General features: G+C 31.8%; 1 protein-coding gene across 3 annotated transcripts in view; it reads left to right on the top strand.

The window, feature by feature from the left end:
• Positions 1-23,365, top strand: part of LOC139489702 (rap1 GTPase-GDP dissociation stimulator 1-B-like) — a 64,419-nt gene that overhangs the window by 3,275 nt on the left and 37,779 nt on the right. For all 3 annotated transcript variants that reach the window (XM_071276413.1, XM_071276414.1, XM_071276415.1), the window contains exons 2-4: positions 4,394-4,513; positions 6,026-6,160; positions 8,011-8,136. In XM_071276413.1, coding sequence (XP_071132514.1) covers positions 4,394-4,513; positions 6,026-6,160; positions 8,011-8,136 — 381 coding nt within the window. The remainder of the gene's footprint in view (positions 1-4,393; positions 4,514-6,025; positions 6,161-8,010; positions 8,137-23,365) is intronic.

The raw sequence follows: 23,365 nt of genomic DNA on the forward strand, positions 1-23,365 counted from the left end.
TTGTTTATTATCACAAATTTGTTATATTTCACTGTATATATGTCTTCACAAAGCAATGCGCAGTACAAGTGATGTAAACTTCAACGTGTTGAAGGCGGTCATTATATACAGAAGAAGCAGAAGTAGATTTTTCCAATAAATGTAAAGATTTTATGATGAGTCAATAGAATGAATAAACCAAAAACCTTCTCAATTTTATACCATTACCATAACAATATACATGTATGTAGGTAGAAATAGCTTAACATCTTGTGTGAAAAACATAGCAAACTCTATAGGAAGAAAAGATACAAATTAAAAATTTACAGGCATGGTCTAAAATCATCTTCGCCAGCGTAAGGGTTACGATCCAGTCCCCCTTGGTGAATAAAGATAGAAGTTTGGAGACACAAGGTATTGATTTCTATTGGTCCCTGTCAGAATTATCGCAGGATAACAACGTTCCTTAGTTTGTACATTTCCATTGGAGACTATAGTGAAGTCGCTGTGGGCTATTATGAGTTGTTATTAAAAGTTATGGCTGAACAGAAGTGTTTGTTTATATTAGGGAAAATATCATACTTTTAACTTCCACAGTCCCAGTTTTAAATGACTGCGTCCAATCAATAAGCACCATTTAGATGAGCATGTGCAAATGTAGAAAATGTAAATAAACAGTTGCCACCTGCTGATTGTGCAATAAGTCTTTACCGACTAAAAACATAGAATGATGTTTGTTGACAATTTTAAAGTTCTTAATTAACTAATTGCAGTATCTGGATATGTTTCTTTTGCAAATGTGGGGATGTCAATATATATTTTCTGTTCCTGCTTCAAGAAATTTGTAAACACTAGCTAGACACATCCATTTTATCACCTCTTCACTTATGAGAGTTCAAGTGCGGCCATTGGTCAATCATGATGATGTCAGACTGGGCATGACTTTTATCTTCTGGACAATAGATGGCGCAGCATTGTAATCACAAATGTTGGCCTAATCTGCAAAGGGCGGAGAGAAGGGGACTGGATCATACAATGTAACCCTTGGCTAGCCATGATGTGTCTTAAATATAGTTCTGTGTATACATCCAAAATAAACTTACATAGTTTGCTTATGTCCATTGTACGCCATAGGCAACAGGGCATTAATTGTCACCCTTAACCATCTGTCCTTCCATCAATTCACCTTTCCATCTGCTTAATTTTTGTATCCAAACTTGAGGTTGGATGTTATGGCCTCCTGGTATTTTTTTCTGCACTGTTACTTACATTTTTCTCATTGAAATTTATAAAACTCATACACCTTGCTAGAAACCAAACTTCAAAACCATCATATTTGGGCAGTTAGTCACTCAGCGTTCTATCATTATCCCCCCTTTACAAGTTGGAAAATTGGAAAATTTTCTTTTTTCCACACTTTAACTTAAGTTTGACTCATCCAAATCAAAAGAAACTCACACACAATGCTAAGAACCACTACATGCAGACAGAGTTTGAACATTGGGCAGTATGTTACATTTACCAATCTAGAGTTATGTCCCTTTAAAACTTGGAAAATTACAAAGCTTGTTATTGGGCATTTGTGTCCTCAGACTCAATCTTCTTTTATTTGCTTTTTGAATTTGTTTTAATTTTCAGTCACTCACTGCAAAAAATGTGACAGAACAGTCAACCAGCTTAACTATTCCAAATTGATTTCAATTGTCAAAAAATTGTAAAAATCACAAGTTTTAAGAAACATCTATAATTTATGCTTTTTAATGCCCAGTGGCGGATCCAGAACTTTTCCTAAGGGGGAGGGGGGGGCGCTCCTATATGGTATAATATACACTCTACATTGTACCCTGGTATAAAATTTGGGTAAAAACTTTTTTAGTTTTAGTTTTTTATTTAAACATGATAATTATACATTTATTTTAGAAAACTATTAAAGGCTGAAACTAAATGTGTGTTGGTATAATTTGCTTTTCTTAAAAGATTTTCTTAATATCAAAAGTTAGTGGTTGCCAATTGCAACTATTAAAAAAATGCCAACCGAAAATGTGGATAAATAGTGCTTGAGTTTTTAAATATATATAGTGATATTTATTGAGAAAAATCCTGAATTAATTGCTTTTGTCATAATTTATGAAAATTGACAACCCATGAACATGAATTGCTTTGTATGCATCAGTCTCTCAGTAACAGAAAAATGTGCAATTGGGTTTTCACTGTCTTGTTAGTTTTCTAGTTTTGCAGTATAAGTCTCATTGACTACATGTATATGATATTTTATGTTATTTGAAATTGATTTCTGCCAGCAAGGTGAACCAATAGAGAACATTGAAAACAGGAGACTTGTTGGGTATGTTTAGAAACTTTGTCTTGCCAAATAAAATATAAAATGGAAACCGAGAATGTGGCAAAAAGTCAACAACTTGACCAAATGGTTTTGAATCAGTGAGTAAACCCTGCTGCCGGAGGCAGGGTTCAGCTTGCACCTAAACAACAATGTATACTAGTCAGTGAAAATGAACGTCACATTAAACTCCAATATATATATATATATATGAAAATAGGTAGATGTGGTATATATTATTGCCAGTAAGACATGTATCTATCTATCAAAAGACCAAATGCCAAGAATAAGATCTACATGTACTTGTGCTAGATTTGGCTTTGTTACATGTACATGTATTGGCACCGATTCATTATATAATTTCAAAGAGGATTTTAGGCTCTTAGTCATACTTTTAGTATCTTTGGAATTTTTACTTTATTTAAATGTTGCTGTTATTTATGAGGCTTTATCACAACACAATGTTTTTGATGTAGACATGCAATTTGTAAACAGTTAATATTTCAATAGTCATAATTTTGAATAAATTATGATTTTAAGACATTTTCCAGAGGGCGTGTCATGATGTATGTACAACTTCCTAGGTCAAAGGTCAAGGTAAAAAAACTTTGGTTTTAGTTGACAACCCCGTGTCCGCTCTATATTTTGAGAACCGTTATGATTTCAAATATTATACTTGACATCAATTTTAACCAACACCAGAGGGTGTGTCATGATGTATGTACAACTTCCTAGGTCAAAGGTCTGTCTGTTGGTCTGTCCGTCGCTAACAAATTTGATCCACACTATATTTTGAGAGGACAGCTGTTATTATTTCATACTTTATACCTGACAAACATTTTCAACTTAACATATATATTAACCAACACCAGAGAATGTGTCATAATGTATGCATCCTAGCATAGAGACTATGTAATAACTTCAAATAATGCTTCATATCAGATTATCCATACAACTTATTGACAGCGGGTCCCACAGAGATGGCTCCCATCTCAACGGTATCTAGTTCTATTTGATATCAAGTGATATCCTATAGGCGGATCCAGGACCCCCCTTATGAGTGTTAAATTTGGTTGGTTATATAGGGAATCACTGACGCATGACTAGAGCTCCCCCCCCCCTTTTTAAGGTCAGTCAGTGACCCCCCACCTCCTTTTTGAAAAGTTCTGAATCTGCTACTGTATTCAATTCTCTCGAAATTTCACCTGAAATAGTTAGTATGTAATTGTAAATATCATATTATGTGTATTGTCCTGAACATGCATGAAATATTCTCCACTGGACGTTAAGCAACCAATAATCAATCAGTCATATTTTGTGTAGAAAAGAAAAAAGTCATGGTGACATGAACTTACATATTGTGCAGGAATGGTATTGCATGGATATAAAAACAAAGTTAAGGAACTGTTTTTCTAAAATCATATAATTCGTTATTATGAATTATGAATTTGCAATTTTGAAAATAGCAGTGTACTGTGATCATGTGAATTATTGACAAAAGAAAAAAAGAAGGGTTACATTTTTCATGGCTGTCAATATCCCCTGAATACCTGTCTAAAAAAGTGTAATATTTCCATAACAATTTTTTTGTATGTGTTTTTATTTCATCTTTTACATTGTTTCTGTATATATTGTAATACTAACAGGTGGAAAAAATAGTCACTGATACACATTTACATTGTTTCTACATATATTGTAATACTAACAGTTGGAAAAATAGTCACCCATACACATTCTCTGATTGCAACAATTATGTAACATAAATATAATTAGTTAAGGGTAAAATTTCATCCTTACTTGGTAATAGCTGATTATTTAAAGCATTGAGGAAAATACATGGAAATTAGTAAGTTATTGGATTGAAATGCCAGTCCCATATAGCTATAAGTCATGGTATGTATTGACAGAATAAAGGACTTTTGTATTGATCATTTTCTCTAGCATTGCAGTTAAGTTTCAATCATAGTTCAAATTTATTCGTTAAATAATTTCATGGGACTAATCTGCTGCTTTGTAATAGATGTATAATTAACCATTTCATATTGGATAATCAAATGGAAAATTTGTTTCCTACAGCTGAAGGTCAGCCATCGAAAGTACAGAAGATGTTAGAAAAGTTACAGATTTTAGATAACGAAGTCGAACAGAACCAAAGTTTAGACAGAATATTGAATTATCTGACAAGCGCTGACAATGGTAAGATATGTTTTATAAACAAGTTATTTAATTGTCATCATACATTGTTCAACAAATGAATAATATAAGTGCAAAATTGATATATGTGATGTAATTTAAAAGGTGCAGAATATGTTTTTTCTGAGTACAATATCAGAAAATTTTGCTGATGGTAGCTTTAATAAAGTCGTTCCAGAAATAAGCTTTGGATTATACTGGTATACAGAGTCTTTTGTTGACCATTATTATTTGTATAAGATTTTAAAATACCATTAAGAAACCTTAAACGATAAATTCTTTTTTGAAAATACTGCAAAAATACTCTAAGATATAATGATGCAACTGAATTAAAAAATGCAGACACTGGCAAGATTCTTGTCTCTAAACAGGCAAAGTTTGGGGCAGGGCCCTTTAGAGTTTGCTGTTTGGTGTATTTTTTGGGGCAGGCTCTTTAGAGCTTGCTTTCCAGTGTCAGCCATGGCTTAGTGTTCAAGGAAAAAAAATACAGGAATAAAATAAGCATGTCTGAGATGTACCATCCAAACAACAAACATTTTGACATGGCTAATGGCAACCAATACCTTAGTTCCTTACCTTATGGTTTTACATATTGAAAATATATTCTGAATGTAGGATTCTTATAGTAGAGGAAATACTTTAACAGATAGTAACAGATAGTAAGCACTATTTTATTTATTAAGACAATATTATTCACAAATTTCATCTAGAGGATAGTCAGGCTCTGATTATAGGAGCATTACATATACATGTTGTTCAGGCTGTTGGCACAATTTAAGAATTAGATTTATATTTATATTTTTGGATTTTGAAATCTATGAATCAGGATCGGGACCATGATGTGTTTCTGGAACATTTAGACTAGCTCTGTTTGAAAGTTTGTGAGTCTATTTATGGTAATATATTTTCATATGACAGTCCAGTTCCTTTATTAATAAGATATAATCATCATTTGTGTCTAACATCCATACTGAGATGGTTAACAAATTTGGCTGAAGATTCAAAGTTTTATCATTCAAAGGAAATAGACACTTTTCAAGAATTCTGGAAAAGATTATCCATAAGGCATTTGTATTTCAATTCAATTCCCTTCCCTTTCATGAATGTGACCTACCGAATTAGACTATTTACCAGATTTGTAATCACATAAGCAACACGACGGGTGCCGCATGTGGTTCAGGATCTGCTTACCCTTCCGGAGCACCTGAGATCACCCCCTAGTTTTATGGTGGGGTTCGTGTTGTTTATTCTTTAGTTTTCTATGTTGTGTCGTGTGTGCTGTTGTTTGTTTGTCTTTTTCATTTTTGGCCATGGCATTGTCAGTTTGTTTTAGATTGATGAGTTTGACTGTCCCTTTGGTATCTTTCGTCCCTCTTTTATGCATGTATGCAAATATTCATTTGCCTCATTCAGCAATCAATAATTAGTCAGTAATTGAAAAAAACAAGAAAAGATATTTTTTGCATGCATGCACATATAACTTAATTTGAAATTTAAATCCCTTCACTGTTTCAGAAGAGACAGTCGAGGAAGCTATAGAAACAGCTGCTGAGGGTGGAATGTTAGATGATCTTTATAGTATACTGACCAATACAAAAGGAGAGACTCAGTCTAAAGTCATACAAATATTAGCTGAACTTGCAAAAGTTGGTGAGTATAGACAAATTTATTAGGACAGACTTCGTTAATAGTCAACATTTATTTGCTGAACATACAAAAGTTGTTCAGTATATGTTAATTTAGTAGCACAAACTCAGTCAAAATTCATACAGAACTTGTAAAAGTTGGTAGGTATAGGCAAATTTAGTGGGACAGAATTAGCCAAGGGTAATACAGACAGAAACTGAACTTGCCAAAGTTGGTGAGTACAGACAAATTCAGCAGAACAAAATGAGTTAACAGTAATACTAATACATAGTAAAGCTGAACATTGTAAATGTTTGTGGGTACAATGTTCATCTATTAGTAATACAATGAGAAAAACTCAATATGTTATGTTGCATTGAGATATAATTAATTAAAAGATGAACTTTCAACAGATGGTGAGTATCAGCAATGCAACAGGACACACTTAGTCCAAAGTCCATATCAGCTGAAGTTGGGAAATGTTGGTAAGTCCAATGTACAGAGATATTACGTGAACTGGTAAAAGTACAAAATATATTAGTCACATAAACTAGACTGACAAAGTGTAAAGTTTAGCACATCTTAGTGCCAATATATTATAAGTGATTTACAGACTAAGCGTGAAGTTGTTTGAATCTGAATAGATTGTCTGTAAAATGTCACAGATATTTAACACCAGTGGAAATAGCTAATAAATTGGAACCAATATAACTGTAGACTGGCATAGTAAAACATTTGTCAGTTGTAGGCGTAAATGGAAAAAATTGATGAGTTTTGTCAAATACAACAATTCTTGTTTAGAAATTCCAATACAGAACACATTTACCTCATTGTAGTAATTAAACCATTTAAGACATTTCAACCACTATTTTTCTTCAGGTTCTCTATTAATCTTCTAACCTTTATTAAACCAACTTATTTTTACAAATACTTTATTAAGGGTTTAGGCCCCTCTAGCAGCAGCCCATTCCAGTGAGATTTAATTTGACGATTTTTAAATTCACTTGAAGGAAAGATCCAAATTTTAACTTCTTGTGTTATTTTTCTACTCGCAAAAGTCAGGAAAATAATTCTCTCATAAATAATTAATTGGTTTACAGTAATAGAAAAGACACTTTTGTTTGAAATATGAAGGAAAACTAAATTCCAGTATAAGATGTTGTACATGTATGATTGCCAATGAGACAACTATCCACAAAAGTTCTAATAAAGTGGTAGAAAGCAATTATAGGCCACTGTTTGCTTGCTTCTTTAAAATATACATTATATCTTCATTCTTCTACATTAATTAGATATAGGAAGATGTGGTATGAGTGCCAGTGAGACAACTCTCCATCCAAATAACAATTTATAAAAGTAAACCATTATAGGTCAAGGTACATTGTACGGCCTTCAACACAGAGCCTTGGCTCACAACGAACAACAAGCTATAAGGGGCCCCAAAATTACTAGTGTAAAACCATTCAAATTCATTTATAAGTATGTCTATTGAATTCTGTGTTTGTATATTCCTGTAAAAGATGTTTCTGACTTTGTAAGATCATTTTATTTGCCAATTACATCTAAATCTCTTGAGTCTAACAGCTTTGCTTTAATGTAATATTGTCGCATCCTGGTTCCTGATCAGAATTGTAATTTATAAGAATTTTGACAGGATTCTACCAAGTCATTAAATGGAAAAATTATTTGGAACAGAAGTAATTTATTTAAAACCAATATTACATTTCTATAGAATTTCTCTACTGAGATCAATTACTCTTGTATTCAAAGTTAAATTTCAAAATTGTGTTTCTTAATTATAGAAAAATTGAAAAAAATACAACTAGAAATTAATTTGATGTGAATAAACAGAATAATAAATAACTTATTTTCAGAGGCCTTGAGAGTTCCGTGTGTCAACTTGGGATTTGTACCAATTCTCCTTCCAATTTTGGAATCGGAAGACATTGCCATAGCAACACAAGCTTGCAGAACTTTGGGAAATATCTGTTTTGAAAATGGTGAGCAAATTTACAAATAGTAAGACAATAATCAAATTTGAGTCTGGTAATCCTTGAAACATGGCAAGAGCAATTATGAATATAAATGAATCAATCAACCGATTGTTGAGAAGTTATCAAGTCTATTTTGAAGTGAGCCGTATGATGAAGTCAAAAGGAAGTCTGCCATGCTTTCAGTTGGAATAGACAATCCAATAACGGTGCTGTGTAAGGGAAAGTATGCACAGCGCAATAATCATGCACAATCTCCTTTACTCTGGAAATTAAAATTGACTGTCCTTCTAATTTAATGACGGTTGGCACGGTATTTGGATGAAATGCTAGATGTTTACTGAATTACATTGTAGAATTGTTTTCACTTTGGAGGAATAACTATGCTGCTGAAATTTGTATTAATAACATAATGTACCATTCTTTTTCCATACTTAGATAGAAGTTTTCACCCTCTTGTTAAATAGTTTCTGAATATTTTGTGTAAAACAATGAGAAATTAAGAGAAATACTTTAAATATTTCCAAAGTGAATGCATTAATTATAAATATTGAATATTACTTGAAAATTTCATATTTTATTTGCTGAAACTGAAATTGTAAGAGGTTAAGGATTATTAAAGGCTCATACAATGAAATTTATTTTACAAGACATATTTCCTGTGTGATGTCTAAGCAAAACAGAATCTTATATAACTTTCAAAGATGTTATTGATATCATACATTGTCTAAAATCTTATAAAAATGTGGTTCCAAACTATATATAAGTGGACCAGAGAGGACACTTGGCTGAGGCTGACAAGGCAGTCTATAGAAAATAAAAGAAAGAATAAATTGCAAGAGGTGAACTTCAAGTTTTTTCTCTTTAATGTCATAAATCTTAAAAAAGACAGACAAAAGTATTCTTGGAAAGTAATATGTTAGAGTGGTCAGCATTTACATTACTTGGAAAAGGAAACATGAGTCAGCGCTGAAAGTGATTTGAGAATGTCAATACCAATGCCTAATGTCTAAATCATGTTTAACTGGCTGTTTTTCTGTCTGACCAATTCTGTATGCCAATATTTCAATACAGAATTATCATACTAGACTACTGTCACATGAAATGTCAATAAATTTGTCCCTAAATAATGCAACTAAATAGCACTTTGTGAGAATAATTCAACGACGTTTATGTTACGTAACATCCATCTAAGTGTCGAATACATTACAGTCTTTTAATATTTGATTGCAGGAAAATCTGGGAAGATAAATTTTTCCATTGTTTTAAGTCTGGTAATAAAATCTACTGACAATAAAACAAACTGTAATTGACATTTAGTTCTGAGATTGTCTTAGCATACATGTGAAATAAAAGCAGGTGATAATGTCGTAATCATTCTTTAAGCAGAACATTGAGATCTGTGGGCGGATATTATCTTACATTGTTTTGTGCAAGGCTAGGGCAAAGCAACTCAGTTTAGAGATTTATCCTAGTCCATATGTACGTTCATTTCTAATATTTAAACATGAAATATTTGCCACTGGACGTTAAGCAACCAACAATCAATCAATGTAATATCCAGTTGAGTTATTTTTCATATGTGTGTGCATTTCTGAGAAAACTATAGGGATAAATTAATGATATAAACCCATTAAATAACAAAACTGGTCTGCAAAATTTAAAAGTCTCTTTGACCTAAATTTTATGCTTTAGTGGGATTTTTATTCGAATAATCAGACACAAGGTGATACCTTCAAATAGTTAATATATAGAACAGTGGCGGATCCAGAACTTTTTATAAGGCGGCCTGCTGACTGACCTTAGGAGGGCCCGCTCCAGTCATGCTTAAGAGATTCCCTATATTATCAACCAAATTTTTCCCACAAAGGGGGGGGGGGGGGTTTGGTCCCGAGGCCCCCTGGATCTGCCTATGTAGAAGCAGTAACCTGTTAATTATAAAGTTTTTGTACACAATAACTTGAAAATTAGATACAATAGTTCTATATAAAATGTAGTCTGAACTTTTGGAAAATATGCCAAATAAGTTTTTTGACCCAGATAATGAGATTCCTCAATTCACTAAACATGTAAATGTGAAAGTGTGAGCTGGCAATTGTTTCTTATTGACATATTCTTGTTCATTAAGATATTACATCACTACATCAGAAACAGATGAAAATATATAAATTATTTTGTGAGATTTTTCCTTTCCTATTATTCAGACATTTAGATTAATTTGTGTACAAAGTATTATGTCACAATTTTTTTTGTAGCCATTTTTCTAGACAAAATTGACCAAATAAATGCACAAGAGGACAAAAATGGACTGACTGTATGTACAGTAACGCCAATATGAAACGTTGCAAAAAACTTAAACTTGGATCTTTTAATATCTAACTGTTATCAAGTAAATTTGAAAATCATAAAATAAAATCTTGCCATAGTTGATTACATAAATAAGGCCATTAGTTTTTTCATTTGCATTGTTTTACATTGTCATTTCAGGCCCTTTTATAGCTGACTATGCGGTATGGACTATGCTCATTGTTGAAGGCCATACAGTGACCTATAGTTGTTAATTTCTGTGTTGTTTTAGTCTCTTGTAGAGAGTTGTCTCATTGGCAATTATACCACATCTTCTTTTTTTATATAGATAGGGCTAAACATGAAATAAAGTATCTGTGAAAATTTAGTTGGTTTACAGTATGCATCAGATCAAAGATAGTTTAATCTAAAAATAGGCTTCATGGAAGGTCTTAATTATAGCGAACAATACAAAAGTTGTCAATGAATTCAGCGAATTATTACCCTGTAAAGATCTACATTTAGTACTGTATCCCCTATAGGATAGAATAGTTATCAAAAGTACCAGGATTATAATAGAAACATCATCATACGACTAAAAAAAACAATAAAGAGGTTCACTGATTGTGACAATCTCAATATCTTATGTTAGATTTAAACTATTTTTTGCAACTTAAAATTTTGCATGTATTGTTAAACAATAATATAAGGGATGTTCTTCAATATAGATAGATAGACCTTCTCCTAAATACTATAAAGATACAACAACAAAATTAGCCCATCATGTCTTTCCCTTATCCACAATACCTTCATTGGTTAGGTAGATTTACTTGAAATGGCTGTATTACATTGTAACTGTATTTTGTTACTTTTTTAGCTTTTTCTTTTTATTAATAAAAGAAAGCTTTTAATGGTAAATCAGTGACATTTGTTTCAATGGTCTGCTGTTCATGACAGGATATTAAAGGATGTTTCCTGACAATCCTGACATCAAAAAGTAATTTTGTAAATTCTTGATAATTTTTAACTTTCTAAAAGTTCTTCTGTCTGTTCAAATATAAAAGAAAATCAATAGTTCTGTCTTTTCTTATTGAGATGCAGTATTATATAATTCATAAGGATTCCAAAAAAATCCTTGTTGAATAATTGCCAAAATGATTAATATACGTTATGCACTGCATCACTAGATATTGCGGACAAGTTTTTAAAAAAAAATTAGAACGTAGAACATAAAACAATAATTAATTTTGCATGCTTTAATTTATATCTTCACAGTTGATGATCAGAGACAATTTATGAACGTTATGTAACCTTTATGTTACATAAAAAGAAACCTTTATTAACTCTTGACTGCAAGTGTTTCACTCTGATAGTTGACAGTTCCTGAAAAATATGTCCCACTTGCAGTTTTATTCATTTACCTCAAGTTTAGTTTAAATTCTAATCTGCTTATTGTGAGCTTAAATTCAATCATCAATATTACAAATAATTATGCCAAGGACTCATAGTTTTATCAATGGTTGTAATTAAGTAATAAAACATTTTTCTGCTCTTATTTTTTTTTACTCCTGGACCTAAGGTCTACTTGTTTGAGTTTTCGTCATCACTATCTTAGGGTGTTTAGTTTCAAAATAATATCAGATGTAATGATGCCTTCATTGTTTAGAACTCGGGAGACCATTTGAGTCAGGAAAAAGAGTCATTATAGTTATCCTTGTAATCTCAAAATGTTCCCCATGACCTACTTTTAGCCTAATTCTTGTAATCACAAAATGTTCCCCTTGACCTACTTTTAACCTAATTATTTGTCAGAACTTACTTCTTCTCATTTGTCAGCTGTCTTTACAGACATTGCTATAAAAGTGTGGATTTTAATATTGTTCTTAGGAATTATTTTTGTCAATATAATGGACCGTAAAAATATTATGCAGAATTTTGAAATCAAGTTTTATTGAAAATACAATATTATTAGTTTCCATTAAATAGATAATTCCATAGTACTTGATGATGATTGGAGTTTTTAACGACCTTGACTGGCTATACAGCCCTTGCATGGTGGAAAAATATGCAAGGGCTTTATAACTTAAAGAGTTATAGAAACTGTTTTACAACCGACAATAAAGATAAGCAGGAAATTATCATTTGATACTCCATCTATCTGAACCAGAGTTTAAACGTTTCAATGTTTTCTGAGTTATTATTTCCAATGGCTTTTGTTATTTGTATTGATAAAATTATTTGCTTTAAGTTTATGGCAAATATTGCTTTTGAGATAATTACGTATTTAGTAATATTGATAGAACACTAATTGTTTCATTTATTAATTTTCTATGGAATCGCTATGATTTGTCTGCAGTTTGGCTTTAAACTAAATCGGGTCAATTTTCAACATTCATTTATAATTGGTTGCTATGACTTCAGTAATAACTAGGTTAAATATTTTACCATTGTTTCCAGTACATTTCCTTTGTTTTTAAAATGTATACTCAGCAACAAAAGATTTCATGCATTCCCATTTGCTACACAAAATTTCATTTTTCCATTTTTATGCCCCACTTGCAATAGTAGAGGGGCATTATGTTTTCTGGTCTGTGCGCTCTTTCGTTCATCCTTCCGTCTGTCCCGTTTCAGGTTAAAGTTTTTAATCAAATTAGATTTTTTACCCCAATTTCACGGTCAACGGAACATAGAAAAAGAAAGTGTGAGTTTCAGATTAAAGTTTTTGGTCAGGTAGTTTTTGATGAAGTTGGAAACTTATTACACATTTTTTCTTTGATATGATCTTTCTAATTTTAATGCCAAATTAGATTTTTGACCCCAGTTTATAGGGTCCACTGAACATGGAAATGATAGTGCGAGTGGGGCATCCGTGTACTTTGGACACATTCTTGTTGTTGGTTAATTTTCAAGAGTATTGAGTAGAATAGTTCAAAGTTAAATATTTTCTTATGATAAAAATCATTTTGGAATTGTATTTAGCAAAAACAGTTTTAACTGCAATAGGAAATCTGATTGATTTTGTGCCTTTTGTATGCTGTCAAATGTGCCAATTTTCAGAAATCATTCAAACAAATCCTTTTGTCTCTTATACATATATGGAATATGATTGAAATCTACAGTAATTATAGTGACAGTAGGGATAGTTGCTCTGCAGATGCATCACATGATATGTCCTACAGTTATAGGACTCAGAATAGGACTCAGATATAAGTTCTGCAGATGAGAATGTAGCATTATCTGTTTTTTCATTGGTTCTTAATTGTAAAATAGTTGCAAATGAGGACAAAATCTTGACAATTATTTTGATTTAATTAATGAAATTTAAACTTAGCATCCAAATCGAAATGAATACCAGATTACAGACAAAACTATGTATTGCAGTTGATCTAAAAAATGTTGTAAGAAAACCATCTAGATTTAGAGGACTGACTCTAACATATGGCACAATTTAGAAAATGCTGTTCTTTTAGCAATATTTGATTGTTTGTTGTAATATATGAAAATGATATGAACGAAAGTTGTTGTGCACACTTTAATCCAATCATAAATAAATATAAAGACAGGTGCTTCAAATAATCTGAACGAGCTAGCTAGAATCCTTATAAATGTTGATTAGTTATATATGCAGTGGCCAAAGCTGTAGGAAAATTGATGATCTGTGCATAGGTTAAATAAACAGAGCCAAGTTGTTTCTATGTCTATAGAACACTTTTGTATCTTGCCAGATTTGCTTAGTTCATTGACCCCTTTCACATTGGTGTTTGATTTTTCTGCAGGCTCTTTATGCACTTCAGATTATATTATTCAGGTGTGCAATTTTATTTTGTTTACAATAACAAATATTACTTTGATCTTTTGTTATAAAGTTTGCAAGATTTTTTATTTATGTTCCTATCAGGAAAGACAAATATTTTTCAAACTGCTATACTGCTAAATAAAGGCAACAGTACGGTAGTATACCGCTTTACCGACCGTATATATATATACCGCTTTTAAAAAACTTTTGTCATTGACAAATACCACAAGTGGGGCTCTCTTTTAGTTTTGATGTGTTCAGATTCATGGCTTATTGAATCCTATGTTATTGCGATATCAAAAAATTATATTTATCACTGTTACAAACAAACTTTTGTAATGTGCTGATAGTATTTTGAACTAACTAATAAAAATGTAATCATGATTATAAAAGACATTGTGTATTTTATAATCAACTGGTTACTGTACAGTGAACACTATCTTACACTGCAACGTACAAACATTTTATAATCAACTGGTAACTGTACAGTGAACACTATCTTACACTGCAACGTACAAACCCTAAGAAAACTATTATGTTGGCTCTAGTATCTTCATGTCTGTTTGGGTACCTTAGAAAAATGTTATTCATAAAGTGGTTTCAGGCTGTGGTTCATCAACTGAGTTCACACAGATTTAAAAATTATTAGTACCATGTAATGCATAAAACACACACAATTTATGAATCATCCCTTACATTTGTATCATATTTTTCCCGTCAATATATAGGTCACATAAAGCTTCTTAACAATGTCCTGCATGCTTGTGAAATTACATAACAGTGTTTTGTTAGAAACCATTAGCGAACAATTATCTTCCTGGAGGAAGGAACAGCAGGCTTATTTTAAGTAGTTTTACTGGTATCTCTCTGGTGAATATGTAAGTTTCTAATGAATATTATTGTACATTATGTGATGCCAGTTCTTTTACTATTCCACATAATCCTTAGAACTAAAAATGATTTTATCAGGATTATTTTAAGCCATGGTAGTATTTTCTCGCTGTGTTGAACAGAAGACCCATTAGTGGCTTTTGGTTGTTTTCTGCTCTTTGGTTGGGTTGTTGTCTCTTTGACACATTCCCCATTTCCATTGTCAATGTCATCATTTAACAGTTCTTAAAGACAATCTACATAGAAAATCAGAACTTGGTATTAATTTGTGCAATGATACAAGTAATTAATAGGATTGGTACCATCAAATACTGTGCTTCCAGTACCAGTTATAATTTATATTTAAACCCATTTTCTCAATGAAATAATAATCAATGCACTAATACAGAGACTTTCCATTCTTTTATATATCATCTCCCAATGGAGACTTCTAAAAACTATTGTACTTCTTGGTATTGCTTGTCAACCTATTAAGTTGGATATAATAAGTTTTAGCTGCAATTAGGTAGGCCTTATGGGTATAAGTTATTGCTGAGCATTGCTAGTGATGCATACACATTGTCTAAAATAAGGATGTGAATGTGTTATTCTTTGAGGGTTGAACAAACTTTTAAAAGATTAGAAAATACAAAACAATTTTTGCAACATTGCTCTGTAATTGCTGTTAATTCACTCATTTTAGAATCTTAATTAAAGTTAACGATTTGAAAACCAATCAGTATAAAACCAGTTTTGTTTTGTAACAAACTTTTATACACCCATTTATTTCCCAAGGTTGAAAAAATTTCTTTTAAAGAAAACTCATTACCAATCTTAAATATGTAATTAACTGAATACATGGAAAGTGATTAGATAAATGTTCTGTTTTTATTTTGTTTTAACATCAGGAAAGATAATTATTTAGCACTATAGTTAATCTTTAAGTAAAATCCTTGTATTTTATGTAATTTTTTGTTACAGCATAATCTGTACACATATGATGTAATTTTCCTGCAAGTGTCCAGTATAATCAAATGTCACACATAGACTGCTGTAATAACTATCTATATTGTATGTTAACAGTAAATCAAACTCCTGCAAATATAAGCTAAATTGACATGTAAATAGTTATGCAAGAATGCTGACCACCAGGGGTATGAGGTATGGGTTTTGCTCATTGTTGAAGGCTTGACAGTGACCTATATAGTTACTAACTTCTATTTCATTTGGTTTCTGGTGGAAAGTTGTCTCATTTGCAATCATACTGCATGTTATTTTTATATCTAATAACCACTTTGGTTTTCTATTTGAACAATGTTAAGGTGTAAGAGTTAATACATTGACCATTTGATGAAAAAGCTGTAGATGTCTTTACCGAAAGTAAAAATAAAAAGGTCATTTCTAAAGTTCCTTTAATAAATGTTTTGCAACAGCAGCAAATGCTAGAACACTGCATGAATTTATGAAACCCCTTCCATTTTGGAATTTTATTTAATGCTAATTAAGTAGCTTGCTGATCAATCCCCCCTTTTTAGTTCACCTGGCCCGAAGGGCCAAGTGAGCTTTTCTCATCACTTTGCGTACAGTGTCCAGCGTTGTTAACTTTTACAAAAATCTTCTCCTCTGAAACTACTGGGCCAAATTTAACCAAACTTGGCCACATTCATCATTGGGGTATCTAGTTTAAAAAATATTTGGTGTGACCCGGCCAACCAACCAAGATGGCCGCCATGGCTAAAAATAGAACATAGGGGTAAAATGTAGATTTTGGCATATAACTCTGAAACCAAAGCATTTAGAGCAAATCTGATATGGGTGAAATTGTATATTAGGTCAAGATCTATCTGGCCTGAAGTTTTCAGACAAATCAGACAACCTGTTGTTGGGTTGCTGCCACCAAATTAGTAATTTTAAGGAACATTTTGCAGTTTTTGGTCATTATCTTGAATATTATTATGGATAGGGATAAACTGTAAACAGCAATAATGTTCAGCAAAGAAAGGTCTACAATTAAGTCAACATAACCAAAATTTTCAATTGACCCTTTAAGGAGTTATCCCCCTTTATAGTCAATTTTTAACAATTTTCATAAATTTTTGTTAATTTTTAGAAAATATTTTCCACTGTAATTACTGGGCAAAATTTATTATAGATATAGATAATTGTAGCAACAAGAATGTTCAGCAAAGTAAGATCTACAAAAAAGTCAACATGACCAAAATTGTCAAGTGACCCATTAAGGAGTTATTGCCCTTTATAGTCAATTTTTAACCATTTTTCAAAAATTTTAGTATTCTTTTAAAAAAATCTTTTCCTCTGAAACTACTGGGCCAAATTTAACCAAACTTGGCAACAATTATCATTGGAGTATCTGGTTTAAAAACTCTGTTGCGTGACCTAACCAACCAACCAAGATGGCCGCCATGGCTAAAAATAGTACATAGGGGTGACATGTAGATTTTGGCTTATATCTCTGAAACCAAAGCATTTAGAGCAAATCTGTCAAGGGATAAAATTGTTTATCAGATCAAGATCTATCTGCCCTGAAATTTTCAGCCAAATCAGACAAGCCCTTGTTGGGTTTCTGCCCCCAAAATAGTAATTTTAAATAAAATTTTGCAATTTTTTGTTATTATCTTGAATATTATTATAGATGGAGATGAACTGTAAACAGCAATAATGTTCAGCAAAGAAAGGTCTACAATTAAGTCAACATAACCAAAATTTTCAATTGACCCTTTAAGGAGTTATCCCCCTTTATAGTCAATTTTTAACAATTTTCATAAATTTTTGTTAATTTTAGAAAATATTTTCCACTGTAATTACTGGGCAAAGTTTATTATAGATATAGATAATTGTAGCAACAAGAATGTTCAGCAAATAAGATCTACAAAAACGTCAACATGACCAAAATTGTCAAGTGACCCATTAAGGAGTTATTGCCCTTTATAGTCAATTTTTAACCATTTTTCCAAAATTTTAGTTTTCTTTTAAAAAAATCTTTTCCTCTGAAACTACAGGGCCAAATTTAACCAAACTTGGCAACAATTATCATTGGAGTATCTGGTTTAAAAACTCTGTGGCGTGACCTAGCCAACCAACCAAGATGGCCGCCATGGCTAAAAATAGTACATAGGGGTGACATGTAGATTTTGGCTTATATCTCTGAAACCAAAGCATTTAGAGCAAATCTGTCAAGGGATAAAATTGTTTATCAGATCAAGATCTATCTGCCCTGAAATTTTCAGACAAATCAGACAAGCCCTGGTTGGGTTTCTGCCCCTAAAATAGTAATTTTAAATAAAATTTTGCAATTTTTGGTTATTATCTTGAATATTATTATAGATGGAGATGAACTGTAAACAGCAATAATGTTCAGCAAAGAAAGGTCTACAATTAAGTCAACATAACCAAAATTTTCAATTGACCCTTTAAGGAGTTATCCCCCTTTATAGTCAATTTTTAACAATTTTCATAAATTTTTGTAAATTTTTAGTGGAAGAAGACGTCAAGTCTTCTGAAGACTTAAGGGGCTGACCATTGGCATTGAGTCTCCGTATGCCGCATTCATTTCGTGTATTACAATTTCAAAACAACTTAGATTCCTGACACCGATTTTTACACGTCATGATTAGGCATCTGAATCATTTAATTTGTAAATTATGATTGTAAAACAATCACTATCGTAAATATGACCCTTTTATTTATGTAAATTATTAGATTTCATCTCATCCACATGAACGTTATTTGTTTACTTGTAACAGGATGGTTTAACTGTAGATATTTGTATTACGCATGCGTGAATTTGGTATCGGGACAACTCGCCCTGTTTACAAGTTCGCCCTTGAAGTTACGAATTTGCAATCCTGCAGACAAGAAGATTTTGTTTTTATATAAATAAAAAGGATATATAAAGTGTTGTCTTTATTCATGGTTTTCCTTTGTCATGTGAATTAGATGCCCTTCGTAACATACATGTGAACCTCCCGTTTAGGAGAAAAAACTCCCGTGTATGAATTTTTTCAGACGCCCTATTTGATCATTTCTTACTACTGTACGGGTGTAATTGACACCTGTGTTAAATTTTACCTGAACATCAAAGAAGATGTATAATTATATGGCTTCACTTGACAGCTTGGGTGTCAAACATACTGGTAATCAACGATGTTTACCTCCGGCTAACTGCCGTTGTGTTATCAAAATGATGTGTATTGGGAATATTGAAATACTTTTTTGTTACTTCCCTTTGTTTTATCCTGTTTTCAGTTATTTTGCTTTTAAAAATGTAAATTGTAAAAAGACTATAAATGATTAATATTTTAATCAAATAATCATAAAAGGATGTTGATTAAATGAATTTAAATGATTTTGGACAAATAAAAAAATTAAAATTTATAAATTATTTTAGCAATCTAGACCTCCTTTCAAGGATTAAATTGAAGTTTATATTATAATTTTGTTTACATCAGAATTTACTTTTAATTAATTTACGATGTTGCAAATATACATGTGGAGCTTATTTCTTTCTTATTTGTCTATACATTTACAAATGATAAGGAGATGAAGACATGAACAAAAATATATACAGATAAGATATATAAATATAATGATTCATTTGCTAGCAGTGAACAATCATTTGTCAAAAACAAAACAAAACAAGAAACAGATTCTTCTTATTATTTTATTTTATTCAAATAGAGAGGCAATAATGGAACTATAAACATTACAATTTGATGGAAATTTGAAGAAAAAACACAATTTCTACATCATTTGGTTACATTTATGACAAAATTTATGTCGATAAAAAAACATGATGTTTTGACCATTCAGTACTTAACCCTTTCCTCCATAATGACGCTTTTTGACGCCACCCCCTTTACTCCATAATGACGCCTTTTGACGCCTGTGTAGTACCTCAGTTGAAACACTTTGACTACAAAGTGTCTGCAGTAGACTCAATAAAATTTGTATCCAATATGAAAAGGAATATCACAGGAATATTCTACTTAAATTTATTTAATGATATATTTGTTTTTTGCAATGCATTTTAATTCTTTAAAGCCTATTTTCAGCATTTTATTGAAAAATTCTATTTTGTGTTCATTTTTTACAGTGGGTTGTGATGATCTTCCAGTTAGGTTACCCTCATTTGGAGTGTTGTTCCCAACCTGTTAAAGGTCCATCTTTGTGCATAATTCAAAATTGGAAATTTCAACAAGCATCTAATATTCTTAATCTGGAAAATAAACCCTGGTCTGCTAGCTTCATGTATATTTTTTCTACCGATTTAATATATAACTAGAATCATGCAAACAGACTTAAGGAAAAGGCATGTAAGTTCATCATACAAATATGACACTTTTTCTAGACAATCCAGATCTTGCAAAATACGTCGCTAAAAATTGTAACCTTTAAAATTGTTGTGCAGTAAAAACCCATATGGGAACTTTCAAAAGTTGGCAGGTATGTAACAAGTCTTACTATTTTTATGCTCCATTTATGGGCAATATGTTTTCTAGTCTGTCCGTCCGTCCTGCTTCTGGTTATAAAGTTTATGGTCGAGGTAGTTTTTGATGAAGTTGAAATCCAATCAACTTGAAACTTAGTACACATGTGTTCCTCTTGATATGATCTTCTTAATTACTGCCAAATTAAAGATTTTACCTAATTTTCATAGTCAACTGAACATAGAAAATGATTGTACGGATGGGAAATCCATGTACTTATGACCTTTTCTTGTTTGAAGAAAAAAAATACATTTTAACGATAATGGAACAAAGCAGCCTGGGTAAGTGGGGCTGCTTTTATGGTAATTCAAGTTACCTTTTATTCACCTTCTTCCACTTCAGAGCTATCAGCTCTTTGATTGTTAATTTTTAAGAAAATATTTTTCACTGTAATTACTGGGCAAAGTTTATTATAGATATAGATAATTGTAGCAACAAGAATGTTCAGTAAAGTAATATCTACAAACACATCACCATCACCAAAACACAATTTGTCATGAATTTATCTGTGTCCATTGTTTAATATGCACATAGACCAAGGTGAGCGACACAGGCTCTTGAGAGCCTCTAGTTTCTAACTATCTTAAATGTCAACTTTGTTATTACTAGGATTTGTACTTCTAGACGACAGTCTGATAAACAATATAATTTCACAGAAAGCCTCTAATTTCTAGACAGGAAAAGTTAATAGTTTCTTTCCTTTTAGCTTATATGTATCAACACAGATGAATTTATCATAGAAAATCTATAAGAAAGAGTTTCAACAGTTGATGATTGTGATGTTACTGGTAGTGCCAGTCTTAATTCATTAAACCTTGATTGGCTTGAGAAAGTACAGATGGAATTCACATTAGTTTGACTATATACTTATATTTAAAAGCAGAACTGTGATTGTCTGTTTGTGTGGGATATATGGGTTAACAAGGATTGGTTGATGCCATTTATATAGCATTTTACTAAATTTAACTTAATTGATCAATGTATTCAGACACAGTTCTTGAATTCTTTTTCCCCCTGGTAGTCCTTGAGGGAAATATGCTGGTTTTCAACATCATTTCTATTTAAAAAAACTGAAATAGTGCCGGTTGTTTGCAAATTTTGGTGGTTGAATCCACTACTTTTCGAGAACAGTCTGTTCAAAGGAGTTCCATCCTGACTTATATTATATGCAAAACTTTTTAGGTGCACTTGATACACTTTGTATGATATGTAATATATATCAAAGAAGTTTTTTCTGATTTAGGCATAAAATTAAGTTTCTGGAAATAAACAACTTCTGAAACTGTTGATAGCAGATGCATTCCTGTAGTGAGGGAGCTAAACAATACTTCTGTAATTGCAGAAATTAATTGGTGCATCTTTTATTGCAAACCACTGATTACTGGTAAAGATGCGAGTCTAATTAATGCCATTGCAAAGAATTTGCATAGAATTAATTAAATGTTAAACAATTCAAACATGTAAACTAACAGCCTGATTTATGTACAAAATAATGAACAAAAACAAATATGATATAGCAACAAAAGAAAACCTTTGAATTACAGGAGTGACGAGTTGGTTCTGTTTTGGTCTGTTAACATTGAAGTTCTTTTTGATATGCCTGACATTTGTGTTCCCTGCACTATGGTAATTAATAGAGGGCCACCAACTGCTGCAAAAGCACCTTCAATTATTTTCTAATCTCAAAGCTGCAGCTAGAAGCTGATGTTAAATCCTACTGTCATATGAGCAGGAACACCTGTATCATTATTTTAGTGAAACTTAAACATCATTTAAAGACTTGTATTTCTACCTAGATCTTTAAATAATGAGCAAGTGTCTATACCATGTGTCTAGACTATACCCGGGGCCAAGGCTGGTTATTAATTAAACAGACTCATTATATATATTTGTTTACCATTCTTGATAACTTGAAAAGATTCATGTGTCATAGACAGACAAATCCATTCAGATACATCCAAAAGCTATTACCTATCTTTTTATGTAAAGGATAGTGGATATGAGGTTTGTTTTCCTGTCTGGATGTCTATATGCCCGTCGTATCAGGTTAAAGTTTTGTTTGATGGTAGGTTAAAGTTAGACTACCATAAAGTTGTATAAAAAAGATGTGGTATGATTGCCAATGAGACAACTGTCCACAAGAGACCAAAATGACACAGACATTAACAACTATAGGTCACCGTACGGCCTTCAACAATGAGCAAAGCCCATAATGCATAGTCAGCTATGAAAGGCCCCGATAAGACAATGTAAAACAATTCAAACGAGAAAACTAACAGCCTTATTTATATAATATAAACAACAACAAAAACGAAAAACAAATATGTGGTCACTTCAACTTGAATCTAAGTACATATGTTCATTAGAATGTTAACTAATTAGATATATGTGATGTCCATGATTTCACCAAAGTCTGAACATGATAATCTGATCTGATAGGGTTGGTAGAGTGAGGACATATTCTAGTTATGCTCCCGCAGTAGCGGAGGGGTATTAAGTTTTACCTTTGTCTATCTGTGCGTACGTCCCAAAGGAGTATGTTCGATAAGGTCCTAAAATGGCCCCCTTTTTTAGCGTAAATTTCAAATTCGGATTTATTTACCAATATCACGATAAATTATAGCTAATACATTGACTAGATATGATATAAGCCATTTTATTGAAAATTTCGCGTTTCTGCGTTTCATTATGACGTCACAAGTTGTACTCGTATTGATTTTTCACGTAAAAATCAATGAAAATGGGTAAATTTCCATAGATTACTGGACAGGAAACATAG

The sequence above is a fragment of the Mytilus edulis genome, chromosome 9, assembly GCF_963676685.1.
Source record: "Mytilus edulis chromosome 9, xbMytEdul2.2, whole genome shotgun sequence".
Lineage (NCBI taxonomy): Eukaryota > Metazoa > Mollusca > Bivalvia > Mytilida > Mytilidae > Mytilus > Mytilus edulis.